The sequence below is a fragment of the Amyelois transitella genome, chromosome 22, assembly GCF_032362555.1.
Source record: "Amyelois transitella isolate CPQ chromosome 22, ilAmyTran1.1, whole genome shotgun sequence".
NCBI classification, from domain to species: domain Eukaryota; kingdom Metazoa; phylum Arthropoda; class Insecta; order Lepidoptera; family Pyralidae; genus Amyelois; species Amyelois transitella.
In genome coordinates this window covers 6,259,035-6,273,720 of record NC_083525.1, presented here as the reverse complement: position 1 = coordinate 6,273,720, position 14,686 = coordinate 6,259,035, and the positions used below count along the sequence as shown (strand labels likewise).

General features: G+C 34.1%; 1 protein-coding gene across 2 annotated transcripts; it reads left to right on the top strand.

Moving 5' to 3' along the window:
* The first annotated feature begins 309 nt into the window (after positions 1-309).
* LOC106129877 (cytochrome P450 4C1) lies at positions 310-12,745 on the top strand. 2 transcript variants are annotated; one of them, XM_013328569.2, is made up of 11 exons: positions 310-430; positions 2,441-2,601; positions 4,261-4,367; positions 4,825-4,915; positions 8,568-8,750; positions 9,160-9,235; positions 9,915-10,215; positions 10,466-10,534; positions 11,057-11,225; positions 11,735-11,914; positions 12,315-12,745. In XM_013328569.2, exons 2-11 carry the CDS (start codon positions 2,442-2,444, stop codon positions 12,479-12,481), a joined length of 1,503 nt encoding a protein of 500 aa, XP_013184023.2. In that variant the 5' UTR covers positions 310-430; position 2,441; the 3' UTR covers positions 12,482-12,745. The 2 variants fall into 2 exon arrangements, with proteins under 2 accessions (XP_013184023.2, XP_013184022.2); XM_013328568.2 differs by lacking the exon at positions 310-430 and adding an exon at positions 1,310-1,456.
* The last annotated feature ends 1,941 nt before the right edge of the window (positions 12,746-14,686 follow it).

Below are 14,686 nucleotides of genomic sequence, written 5' to 3'. Positions count from 1 at the left end.
TATTTCAATAGGAATAAATATAGTTTATGCTAATAGTAGGTACGCTTAAAGAAATATGCCTAAAAAGTTATGCCAAATAATATTATGCGTAACAATTTATTAGGCTAAACAAAGGTATGCCATGTAAAATTATGACACAAAATTTTATGCTTATAGATAGATAACCGTCTCTGCTTTCTTCTGGGACGCCTGATTTTATGTGTGTATGTATGTATGTACATATGTAAGGGGCAATTTAAAACACTTTATTCCACAGTATGCACACCGCGTTATAATCTGAATACTGAATCACTCTCATAAAAGCTGTAATTTAATGTTGCTACATTTTTATTCATTCCTTAACATAAGAATGTGTCAACTTATTTTCCTTACGTAGTTGATAGTGAGATCTGTTGGCGAATTGTTGTGCTCTACCCGTTTCATTTTAAAGGTAAGAATTTCAAATAAAAGTTTTATTTTTACAAAAAAATAAAACTTTTATTTATTATCTGAACTTTTATGAAGTTTTAAACTATTTTGAAATTGTATTACACGCCTGTAACAAAAAAAAACGTAAATCAATGACACATTCATTGATTTTGTTTTTAGATTAAGGACAATTTCTAAGGCTTCCAATGTGAATAGGACTTTGGAGATTTTATCCTCGAGAAAGTTATTTCCCAAAATGCACAAGTTTTGTAAATTTGGCTATTGTGTTTTTTTAATTAAATATCGTGCATAAGCAGACATATAAATTTATTGTGGAGTTAGTATCCCATAACACAACCATCAATCTTACTTTATATCCATTAATTTGTGGGATTTTTCCGTGTACATGAACTCTATTTATTTTTTAATTGCTTTTATTTATATTTAAAACTGTATTAAAGGTAGCTTACTTAGTTTAAAATTAAAATTATATATAATGCGATAATGAAAACTTAATTTCTCAGTTTGAATTGTTATGTTTATAAACATAGAGAATGCTTATTTAAAGGCTGAGTTTTTTTTAATAAATAAATAAATAAATGTGTCTTAAAATATCCGGAAGCAATTGGTTTAGAATAACGATAACCTCATATAAATTCGAAACGTCGTCGAATACAAAACTGATTACTAGTTAGGTATATAAATCAACTACAGTCTAATACGAACCCCAAAATCTGGGAATCCCTGTGTCTTACCAACCAAATTAACATGTCTTGTGTCCTTATGAATGGAGGTTAAGAAATTGTTACCACAGTCACGTATGTAACAATAAATTTAAGAACATTTATAATCTAACAACGTAATGCTCGTATAACTTTTTTTGTTTATCATATGGTCTAGTAGAATCTGAGCAGTTTATTTACATACAGAGTATTATGTTGCAATTGTATGAAGTCTTTGAAGTTCAAAATAAAGTGACAACATTAGTATAGTTTTGACTCTCCAGTTAGTTACGTGGGGTTCTTGATTTTGATTGCCACTCAAGCGGGTAAATAAACAAAAACTAGTTTTTTGGTCTTTTTTACGAATGAGTGTATTTTTATTGGAAGTTCATAATATTTTGCTAGTTTTTGGGTATAACCTAGTTATTAATTTTGTGGGAAGAATGAAACATTGAGCATGAATTAGAATAAACTCATAATTACTTTATGGAATGAGATTGTGTGTGTGTGTGTGTGTGTGTGTGTGTGAATGGTTCCCGACTTTAAAGATATTTTTTTATTAAAAGTTATTTTATTTATTACACCCCTAACTGTTAATTGTATTGTAGCAAGTGTTGCTAAATAAATTTCTGTAATATTTAAAACTGAAAAAATAAAATTGTTATTGTATTTATACTTTATCAGTTACAATTCCAAGTAACCAAAGAATGACCAAAGGCAAAGGTGCGTTATTAATTGCTATTACGAAGTAATTATGTGTAATAATTGTACATAGTCGGTAGGTATGTAAATAGATAATGCTATAATGGAGACAATTACGGATAATTAAGTATATGCTGTTTAAAACTAATACCTCGCTTAAACCGCAAAGATGACACTGTGGTCCAGCACGGGGCACGTGGGAAAAGAATTATTATTATAAACCTTTCTCAATAAACCCCGCTTTCCTACATTTCAAACAGGAACAAAAACCGTCCATAACTTTCCGTTATTAGCAGATACATATACAGACAGAAATAAATAAATATATACGGGACGTATACACAGATTCAGTTAGCCTCGAAGTAAGTTCCAGACATCTGTTACGAGATACTAACTCAGCGATACTATGTTTTGTAATAAATATTACCTATATAGATAAACATCCAAGATCCAGGTCAATCAAAGAAAGTTCCATTTCTCATCATGCCCATCGATTCGAACCCGGGACCTACGGTGTCACAGACGAGCGTGCGTACTGCCACTACACCACTGAGGCCGACAAAAAAAAATAGGGGGACTTTATAATATCTAATGATGATCCTTTTCAGAATGATCTGGCTAGTACTGGCCTTCCTAGGATCGGTGGCGTCGTTCTGGCTACGGTGGCGGTACAAGAACCGCAAACTGCTGGCCATGGCGAAGAAGATTCCTGGCCCCCCGACCCTGCCCTGGTTGGGGAACGCCGTCATGTTCATGTGCGATGGTGAAAGTAAGTTTTTTTTCTATAAATATTTTATTGCACATAACAAATTTTTTGTAGTACATAATAAGACATTAAAAAAAATTAAATTTGTTGGAAGTAACTGACCTGCGAACTGGATGAAGAGAGGGAAGTATGCAGAGGTCGTGGCAAGTGGTAAGATGTAGTCTCTGCCTACCCCTCCGGGAAAGAGGCGTGATTTTATGTATGTAAGTATGAATGATATTGACCTGCCTTCTGTACCAAAAACAATGTAATATAATCATTATCCTGCTTTTATTTGTCCTCTTAAGATAAGTCTGTATGACGCCTATAAAACATTTTGTTCCTGTCACTCAAATTTCGTTTCAAATTCAATAGGCACCTTTATTAGCACATGGTTATCCATAAAAAGATAATTTGTTTTATCAATTATGCAGTCACTGGCCTCAGCGGTCATCGGTTAACAATTAAACTAATGTAGGTACATAACTCGTAAAAGTCTGCATTGTCGGTTTGGTGTGTTTGATTCTTTATACATAGGCCGTAGACATATAATCAATATGTATAACAAGTTTACCTTTATCACAGTCTAATAATTATGAGGAGGTGTAAGGATACAACATGCAGGTCAGTTGTAAGTGACCGTAGCTGCACATTACATCAATTACGAACGATTAAACGTTAGGAATCAGGAAAATGAAACGAATCGTTTGATCAGTGGGTACAGGTATTTAATAACCACCCATATACATAATCTACATAAAAGAAAAAAAAATATGAAGATTAAAAAAATAGGCATGATCCACAAACCCGTATCACAAAGTACCTATGCGACTATATCGTAGACCTACCAGTGTAATTTATATATAACACTACTACATAAAATTATAACCTGACTGACTGACTAAACAACGCAAAGCAAAGACGTAGAAAGTTCGAAGAAAGTAAAAATTTGCCACGTTAATTTGGTTAAAGGAAACGTATGACTACGATCACCATAGTCAAAAAAAAAGTGCCGTAAGTCAAATCTTTCAACCAATAAAATTGTTGTTTTCGGTCATAGAGAGTTACGAAAGAACCAATTGTGAACGTCTTAAAAGGGAGATGTTAGTAGTAACTACCCGTAATGGTCAAGAATGTATGAATAGAGTATTGAGTGTGTGTAAAGAGTAGCAAGTGGAAATTCATAGTCACTGCCTATCCCAATGGGAAACAGGCGTGATGTTATAAATGTTCTTCAAAGAAATCCCTCAATGCGCAAGCAGGAGGATACGTCGTCTCAATAAGAAAAATCTTGAATAATACGTCTTCATGATTCTTGATAGACAACGGAGCAAGCATACGCACAGGGTACCTCAGAACCTTCGGCAAAGGACCTGCTGTCGGTAATCGTTTACCGAAGATTCTGAGGTAAACTGTGAGTAAAACAGTTGATCTTCTCACTGGCATCTTCTGTTCTACAAGTCTCTCTACTTGATGCCTGCAAAATAAAAATATATTTTTTTTTATTGTTTTCTGCACACTTACCAAAAATATTTAACAAAAAAGCTAATGTTGGAATGATATTATCATTATTTTCTCAAATTTGTTGTCATTAGTTTCTGATATAAGTAGTATTCCTCAATTCCTAAATCCTAAATTTGTTCATCTAATGTTTCTTATTTATATATTTAAGTTTCGTTTCAGCGCAAGTGGTGATAATTAAGGATCTCATAAGACTGTACGGAGACTTCCTCAGGTTTTGGCTGGGACCTGACCTGTGTGTGATCCTGACTGACCCCGATGACCTCAAGGTTAGTGCGAATTGCCAATTAACACTTTACTGTAACCATCTGACATTTTCTCACATCGGTTTTTTATTGTTATTTTGTTACGTTTACGTATATTGTTACGGCCATATTTAAAAAGGGTGATATTTAAAATTTTCTATGTATAATAGATTTAAATAGCCTTTTACAACGGCCCCCAGACGGTTCCACCTGGGAACACGCAAAGATGGGAGACTATAGAGATTTTATAGGTATCTTATGAAATAGTAAGCCTTGTTTGGAAATATTTAATCATTTTTTATGCATAAGTCGATCTTTAATTATTTATTTTTGTTTATTTGACGCGTTGATATCTTTTTCGTGGTATATGGATAAACAAAATTTTATAAGCTTTTTTCAAGTTTTACACTTTCATATCAGTGCTTATTCCCTGATTTATTTGTAGCTGAAGGTTTCATATGCTATTATTATTTTATTTCAGGCCTTACTCACCAACTCAAAAATCAGTATAAAAGGTCCTCAGTATAAGTATATGTATGAGGTGCTCGGGGGAGGGATTCTAAGTGGATCAGGTACTTATATATTATTATATTTTAATTTTTTTATTCCGCTTCCGTAGGATGAAAACCCTTTCTTACTTTTAAATAATTCTTAACGTATTTAGTACCTATCTATTATTTTAACAATTACTTACAGAATTACAACTCTTTTTCAACACAAATATTTCGTATTGTATTTTTTTTTATCAGATTTTTGATCTCAAAAACAAAATATTATATCATAGTTTGAAGCTCATTTTATTTGTGGTATTTCTTATAAAAAATATTATTTATTTATTTATCTTTATTAGGTAAACAAATAGTTACATGGTTGTTTATTAATATGTGGCCGTCCAAGCGAAAAGGGCCCACTGAGCACTTTCTAGTTTCCGAGATATTTGAGATTTTGTGAAAAAAGGTGGAAAATTGGCATTATGCGATTTTAATGGATTTTAATGCAACATGCAATAGGCTACATTTTCGTATAATAATCGTCTGTAAATAACGAACACAACGTGAGAAAATTGCAATTATATGTTTAGTGAAAAGGGACCAGTTATCAACACTCTTTAAATTGAATGATTGAAATTGAATTCTATAATGATAATGAGTTAAATAACAACTAATGTCGATGTTTAACCAACCACAAAGACATCTACTGTCAACAGCGATATTTTATAATAGAGGATTTCCCCGGCATTTATTTAGGCGAGTAGTAGGGATTTTTACTTAGATAGGTACATTTCGTAATTTAATTAGACGGGAAATCCCCAGAAATCAGTATGTAACTCCTGGAGACACCACTTTAACATGTGAAATCGAATTTGCGTCATGTGGCGAAGCTGCAGATTCAGGTGATGTTTTATTTGCTGATAATACCATAACAACTAGCGATTTCTTACTTGATAGTTTAAATAAAGATTCATTTCTGGAGACTGGTTGTGGATGTAACGATAATTGTGTACAAAAAATTGACAAAGATGTAATATTAAGTAGTCGATTAGATTGTATAGAATTAAATTCACGATGTGATGATGGTGTCAATCATCATAATATATTGTTGAAAGGAGCTATGAATGCTCTCACACGAACCAATGCTACTATTATAAAACCAAAAAATAAGAAACTTGACAGAACACAGTATATAATATTATTTTTATTGGAAACAAAAAGTTAAAAAATATAAAAAAAGATTTTTTGACTAACGGTGTCGCGCCAAATGTCCATAAGTCACGAAAAGCTCCTTACAATTGTTATAATTTACAAACCAGAGCTGATGCAGTTAATTATATAAAACAGTACTCCAATGATAATGGTTTAGTTTTACCTGGCCGACTACCAGGTCACCGATATAATTCTGATCTAGTAATACTTCCTTGCAGTATGACCAAATCATACGTTTATAAAACATATTGTGATCCACTAATTTCACTGAATAAAATTCCTGTTGGTAGGAGTTCTTGGTACGACCTCTGGGAAACATTTTGCCCAAAATGTTGTTGTGCAGAAACCGAAAACTGACCTTCGCGCAGTTTGTCAAAAGAATGTAACAACATTACGAAAAATGAACGCTTTGAGTGAAGAAGAAAAATTAAATCTCATAATTAAATCAAAGCAACATTTAGACCTAGTACAAAATGAAAGAAAATATTACAGTGATATAATCAGATGTGTAAGGGATTCATTCTCTGAATCTTTCTTACTCTTTTGATTTTGCTCAGCAAGTTCATTTACCACATAGCTCTCAACAGATAGGGCCATTATATTTTTTGACAGGGTTCAAAGTCAGTTTATTTGGTGTTTCTGTAGAGCCATTAAAGAAATTTGTCTTATATATTATCCCTGAATCATGTCATACAGGTAAAGGGGCTAACGTAATCATTTCATTGCTGCATCATTTTTTTGCAAATTTCGGATTAGGTGAAACCGATGTTGTGTGCCACGCTGATAACTGTGCTGGGCAAAATAAAATAACTATGTTATGCAGTATGCTACGTGGCGAGTTGTTACAGGTAGGCATCGGTCATTTCGCATGTCATTCCTTCCCGTAGGGCATACCAAGTTCGCCCCAGACATGTACTTTGGACTTTTTAAAAAAAGTTTTAGAAATAGAGAATCTAATAAAATAATGGATTTGGTTGTAGCCGCAGTTCAGGCTTGTCCAAAAACTAACGCAATTACAGCTGTTCTCACAGGTAATGAGAAAGGTGATACTTTTATAAAAATGTATGACTGGGCAAAATTTTTTCAATCAGATGCTTCTACCATAAGCCAGCTATTAACATTTTCCCATTTTGAATCTAACGCAAATAACAAAGGGCACATGCTTTGCTACAAAAATATTTCTGAAATGCTACCATCGGTCGTGGCAAAAGTTTTAAATCCAAATAAAGTATATGACCAACTTCCAACAGAAATATTCCCGTCAGGTATGACTATAGAAAGGCAATGGTATTTGTATAACAAAATACGTGAATTTGTCGAAGAAGAATCTAAAGATATTTTGTGTCCCAAACCAATAGTCTTAGACGACATATCCACTCCTAGTCAATGTAGTGTAGTAGAAGGAACAACTACTTCTACTTCTAATACATCATCCAATAAAATTGCTAAGAGTGTTAGAAAAACGCCAACTTGTTCATACTGCAAGGAAGTCGGTCATAGGAATCAAGTAAGAAACGGGTCATATTTTTGTCCAAAGCGCAGGTCAGAAAATATTTGAGATTTAATTCTGACTTTTGAAACCTGTAATAGGTTAATTCTTTTTTTTTGTAATGTGTCGTATTAATGACTTTTAATTCATTAATTTTTATTCTTTTGACGTAAATTTAATCTGTTTTTGTATAATGTCCTACGAGTAGTTTATTCTTAATAAAATTGTGTTAGAATGTACGCGAAATATAACCTAATTTCGGTCAACTCGACCCATTTCCTAAACTTAACATAACTAACTACCAATTAGTTTTAAGTTTTTATTTTTTTATTCGATAGTGTTGCCATAATAAAAACTAGTCGATTTTATACTTAATATATTTCTCTATTATTATAAATAAGAATCTATGTAACTGACATCTTGATCTCTAGCTATTACAATTTAAAATTTTATTGTATTCAACTGGGCCCTTTTACTAAACTTATTATAAAGTTAGTTTTAAGCTTCTATTTTTTTATTCGAAAATGTTTCCATAACATTAACTAATTGATTTTATACTAAACATATTGCTCTATAATAATAAATAATAATCTATGTAACTGACAACTAGATCTTTAGATAATACAGCTTAAACTTTCAATGCCTGTTTCCCAACAATTTGATTTTTGTAAGTGTGAACTTTGAAAATTTTTTATTCCGCTAAATGTTATTATGATTAATTTTTTTTTTATTACATATGATCAACCAACTATTTAACTATCCAAATATGGCCTTAACTCAATACCACCCAAGTGGTACCTTTATGCTTGGACTGCCACATATCATCTTATAATATAGGTATTTCCATTTCCTATCCACATTTTTTAAAGGTCAAAAGTACCCGAAATCGCTGAGCTTGCATGAAGAGAGTTATGAATGTGGATGAAGCGAAGGTAGTATGCAGATATCGTGGCAAGTGGAAAGAGGTAGTCTCTGCCTACCCCTCCGGGAAAGAGGCGTAATTTTATTTATGTATGTATGTATTTTTTAAAGGTCCAACATGGCGGAAACACCGCAAGATAGCGACCCCTAATTACGGCAAGCGAGCTATAGAAGGTTACGAGATTACATTCAACAAGGAGGTGGACATCCTGATGAAGAAGTTCCGTTCCTGTCCAGGACGGACCTTCGACGTCTACCCTTATATTGTACAGTGTACCAGTTACTCTGTCTGCCGTAAGTCACTGACCTCTATCTACAATTTATCTTTGACTTATATCTTGAGTAGGGCCAGAGGCTAAAACGATAAATCCTGCAAATTTCTGTTTCCGCGAGCATTTCGGAAATTTTACTATTAGATTTAAACTAACTGTAGGTATATGTATTCAATTATCTGAGGGCACTACCTACCTTTTGTCGAAAGGTTTAGTCGTTTTAGTTTTTTTTTTAATTACTTTGTACTCAGTACCCGTAAATTTCTTTTTCCGTGCCTGTTCTCTATTTCGGTTCGACCCTCCTCGTAATTTGGCGCCAAAACAGTTGATCTTGGCTTAACCCGTAAAAAAATAATAAAGTGTTAGATACTTAATTTTTATTTTGGTACTTTGTGTATTTACCTTGTCCAACTTTTTTTGTTGTCTTTCAGAAACGCTTATGGGATTAACAAAGGAGCAGACGATGTGTTTACCATATTTACAAAGCATTATAGATAAGTCGCCCAGGTAATATATACATACCTAATACATTCCTTTTCCCACACACTAGTAGTTATCGTGCCGTGTGGTTCTCGGTACTTTGGATGTTTTAAAATGAATATAAATAAATATATATATACGGGACAAATTACACAGATTGAGTTAGCCTCGAAGTAAGTTCGAGACTTGTGTTACGAGATACTAACTCAACGATACTATATTTTTTATATAATAAATACTTATATAAATAAACATCCAAGACCCAGGCCAATCAGAAAAAGTTCTTTTGTCATCATGCCCTGGCCGGGATCCGAACCGAGGGTATCGGGTGTCACAGACAAGCGTACTACCGCTGCGCCACAGAGGCCGTCAAAAAAATGAGGCTAAAGGAATATGTACATACAACTTTTACCATGATCCAATATGGGTAAGGTCTTTTTATTGAGAAACGTGGCGAAGGTCAGACGGGTGTCGTTTCATGTAACAACCTGAATTACCCATTCCTGGACCATAGTCAAAAACGCACTCTGGGCTCTTCTTCAAAGATGGGAGGATGTAGCCGGAATTAAGTAACTCTAAGAGTAAGAAGTCTAAGTAAAGAAAAAAAACATATACGTAACGTATCTTTGAAATACTACCAAAAATGAATTTCATTTGGCTGACTATCACATCTCGAGTGCCGATAAAAAAAATCTTTGTTTTCCAGAATGTACGACATAGTTTACGGAAGGATGACGAAATGGTACTTCCAAATCGATCCAGTCTTTTGGTTGTCCGGGAACAATAAGGAATTGCAGGACTTCATACACATGCTGACGGAATTCTCAAAAGTCATCGTAAAACATCGCAGAGAGAAACTGAAAACTGCAGGTCACACTGAACAGCTGATGAATAGTGAGGAGGACGAGTCGATAAACACGACTTTAAGTGTTATCGATAGATTTATTCTATCGCAGGAGCTGAACGACTATGAACTATTTAAGGAGACCTTTACAATTTTTACTTCAGTAAGTTACTTTTAGAGATTAAATTAGATTTTAGTGACTAAAATGCGCACTATATAAAAATACATTGGAAGATAGGTATTTAATTGCGGGAGTAAATCTGTCTGGATTAACTATACAGTAGGTAGAATTGGTAATGTACTAAATTATTCAACTACATATTTAAATATCTTCAATTTACATACAGAAGACATTGCCTAAAACTACAAGTTTTTGTAAAAGTAAATTGAAATTATTCATAATTTTTTTTCAGAGTCAAGAGGCGTCTGCGAAAATAGCTTCTTACGTTATTTTGATGATGGCGTATCATCCCGATTGTCAGGTAATGTTCACAACTGAAGTTTATTTTTATGTATAAGTTTAAAACCCGTGTTATGGAATAAAAATCGCTGAACGTGGCCATTCAGTCTTTTCCAGACTGTTGGCTCTGTCTACCCCACAAGGGATATGGACATGACCATATGTATGTATGTATGGAATACAAACTTAATAAAGGTTTCAAGAGGGGAGTGAGAGAACACTACCTGTCGTTGTTGTCCTGACGCATCCACTATTCATAAAAAAAATGCCATATTTTAATATAAATTGATCCAAGATTGAAGGAAGTTTTCATCCATTCTGGTGTAGTCCACACCAGAATGGTTGAAGAAGACTAAAGATGATGGATTAAGATAAAATAACCTAGGCAAAGACCAATTAAAAGTAACGCATTTTCTTCACATAAATCACGCCCGTGAACTTGTGGTTCAGACGCAGGCCAATGGAATCTGAAAAAACCTTTCAACCCTCGCGTAGCCTACGCCCTTTGAGTAATTACACTTCATTTAAACTTTTAAAATTTCAGGAGAAATTATACAAGGAAATAAAGCAAGTTATAGGAGACGCCGACCGACCAGTGACAGGCGAAGATTTGAAGAATATGCCGTACTTGGAGATGGTCTTTAAGGAAACCATCAGGCTGTTCCCTATTGGAGCCCTCTTGCAGAGGACTGTGGCACAAGATACCGTCATAAGTAGGTTTTTGACTTATAAGTAGTAAACTAGGTGAAGTTTAAAAAAAATGTACCTACGTGTAATGTAGACAATTACACTCGGATAAAGCCTGTTCGAATATTTTTAAACAAAGTTTTTTTTCAGGAATACTTAATACATACATATTATGTCTCTAATGGGAACCTATTGTATGACGGGGTAAATTAACACAGAATAAGGGTTTAGCTTAAATTTTAATGTTTAGTTGAAAAGTTATGTTTCCATTAGTATTATAGCTTATGTATGTATATATATTTATAGTGTATATTATGTATCTTGTATGTATTTACGCAATTTTTATATTGTAATGTATGTATTTTGTTAGTATGCATGTGCACTTTATCGCACCACCAACTTAAAGTTTTTTCTGTTTGGTCAGCTGGTTGACTGGTAGAGAATGCCAAACGGCATTAAGTCCGCCTTTTGTACATTTTTGTTTTTTGTGCAATAAAGTTTAAATAAATAAATAGCTGTTCCTGTATACTTCCAGAATCCGGCGTGTTACCAGGCGGTTGTTCGCTGGTTGTCCCGATCTACCACCTCCACCGGGACCCCCGCTACTGGGAGAACCCTGAGGACTTTGACCCCGAGAGGTTCAACCCGGAGAACACTAAGCTACGTCACCCTAACTGCTATTTACCATTCAGTTTGGGTCCGATGGACTGTTTAGGTAAGTTGGTAGCGAATGAATTACAAGTATACTGCCAAACATCGCCGGCGTCAAACTAAGTCCCCGATTTTCCCGCTATAGTAAAGATTTTTTGCAAAAAAATTTAAGCGTTACGGACAGACAGACTTTTGTATATCATTTAGTATGGATGTGAATAGATCCTCCTTCTCGACCGATTCCACATTAATCTCAATGTAGTAGCCTAGAGCTTTTATACTCAGCAGGATTATAGCCTAGATATGAAGTCTTTTGCAAAAACAAAGATTAGTTACGCGATGTAATCTGTGATAAAACTTTTTATGCATTTTTATTTTTAAGTTAATTATGCTAGATAACTAATATGCGTGAGCTTAACGGCGGGAAAAGTCTAGATTTTATTTAAAACTCTGTTCTTTTTCAGGTCGATACTTCGGGACCAAGCTAATAAAAACCATATGCACTCGGGTGCTCCGGGAATTTGAAGTGTCCTCTCCCCAGACCTACCAGGACCTGAAGGTAGCCATCTGCATATCAGTGGTCTCCCTCAACGGTTACCCGGTTATTTTCAAAAAGAGACAAATGGTTTAAAAAGAAATGGGGAAGGAAGGTTTGTGGTTGAATTAGATACTTCTTGGTTGCATTGAAAATAAAAAATAATAATGTCATTTATGAAGAAATGTATTAGCGAACACAAAGAACCTCATAAAAAGAAATTAAGTTACCGCCTAGTAACAATTTAAACATAGATATATCTGCATATAGTACCTAGTTACAAATAAACCTTTAGCTTTAAATAAGTATTTATTGTACTTTTTTATCCTGTATATTGTGGTGACAAAGAATAAATTAATACCTAATACATGTGATTATAAAAAATCTTTCATTTATAAGCTTTTAAGAAGTATAGATACCGCCTCAGTAATCTTATTCAGTTCAATGTCCAAATTCCATGGTTTATTACTTCTCAATAGGACATAAAAGATTTTAGCAATACAGTTTTTGGAGAAAAGAATTACTTTATTAGTACTTTATCATCTTATTATTAATGGCGTAGAGTCTGCTAAAAGAGAATAGCATTAAAAATAAGCCACATGGATTCTTTAAAAATTGGACAGGCAGCCGGGTGTTCAAATAATCCACGACACCTTTTTGTTATGGTTGTAGCTATAAGTAATAAGTACGATTACAAACTACTTAACTAGGCAAAGAGGCTTTGTTATCAACTGAAACATAGTGTATTCATAGTGTGAATACCGTAATGTTGTTATGATGCCCTCAAAATGGCAAGAAGGGCGAACGGAGGGGTTTTAGTGGGTAGGCTGGTATACTAGGTGCCAGGAGTCCCACACTCTCCCGGGGGAAGACCCGGGGGGTTGTCCGTAAAAGGATTTCCCCTTCGATAAAAAAAAGGTGTTTGGCACAAGTTCCTAACGCTTTTACGGATTTATTAAAAATCTATACAGTCCCTTAACCGACATTTACGATATTCGTGTAAAACATTTACGATTCAATTGTTTAAATGTTTAAAGAGGCGTTTTGGAATTTTCCCTCCATAACTCAATCAACATAGGCAAGTACTTACATGAACAAAGTCCTTCTCCAGAGACTGTTGACACTAAGCAGACCGAGACACAAATGACAAACAAAATTTGTATTTTAAGTGGAGAAGAGAAAAAAATCCATTATCCTGCTTAACTAACATTCTGTTATTTGAATTTTTAATTTCCATAACAGTTTTTAGAACGCGGGTCATGACATACACTCTTAGCGCTGATGTTTCGTCATCGTCATTCAACGACTTTTATGTTATGAAAGTTAGGGTAGTTGAACACTATAATCAAAATTTCATCAAAATTGATCCAGTCGTTGGATGTGAAAGCGTATCAGACAGGACTAAAATTTTAATTATTTTTCCGGGAGTCTACAGGATATAATCTATAAGTACCTACAAAAGCTTTATTTAATTTTATAGATATTCACCTACTTATTTTGTCGTATTGTCCATTATAACAGTGGCATGTTATTTTTAGAGAAGTTGCTTTTCTGGGAACACTTAGGTACCTACCATATACCTACCTAGTTACAACATAACTAGTAAGTAATTTGGCAGACAATCGATAAGACATTTATTTAAAAAGGTATTTAATTATAACTACCTACACAAAGAATATGATCTAAGGTGATCAAAGTTATAAATAAATAAATATATAAATATAAATATATACGGGATAAATTACACTGATTGAGTTAGCCTCGAAGTAAGTTCGAGACTTGTGTTACGAGATACTAACTCAACGATACTATATTTTATAATAAATACTTATATAGATAAACATCCAAGACCCAGGCCAATCAGAGAAAGTTCTTTTCTCATTATGCCCTGGCCGGGATTCGAACCCGGGACCTCCGGTGTCACAGACAAGCGTACTACCGCTGCGCCACAGAGGCCGTCGATTATATGATTACATACTTCTTTTCTGTTACATAGTTTTCAGCCAGCCTTAGCGTACATATTGAAAAATATATATAGGTTGGTACCTTATATTTACGCCCTATACATTTTTTAACACGGTATGTATTTTAATCATATGCAAAAATAAGCAGTTGTTAACTTCTATTGTCTTCGGTAACTTCGTCTCCGTGGTGAAGTCAACGGTCTTTGAGTTTCGGTGATCGAATCGAAATACGTGATGCGCGTGGAGGCACAGTTTCAAATGTTCTTTGTCCCCGTAATTTGTCCTACGTCCCATAACTCAGCTCCCGTAAAATGACACGCGCGAAGCCATTTATATC

Excerpts from the sequence above, each read along its gene's own strand:
- LOC106129877 (XM_013328569.2), top strand. The coding sequence starts at position 2,442 with ATGATCTGGCTAGTACTGGCCTTCCTAGGATCGGTGGCGTCGTTCTGG. Across the intron at positions 2,602-4,260 it reads GTTCATGTGCGATGGTGAAA|CGCAAGTGGTGATAATTAAG; the intron begins GTAAGTTTTTTT and ends GTTTCGTTTCAG. Across the intron at positions 4,368-4,824 it reads CTGACCCCGATGACCTCAAG|GCCTTACTCACCAACTCAAA; the intron begins GTTAGTGCGAAT and ends ATTTTATTTCAG.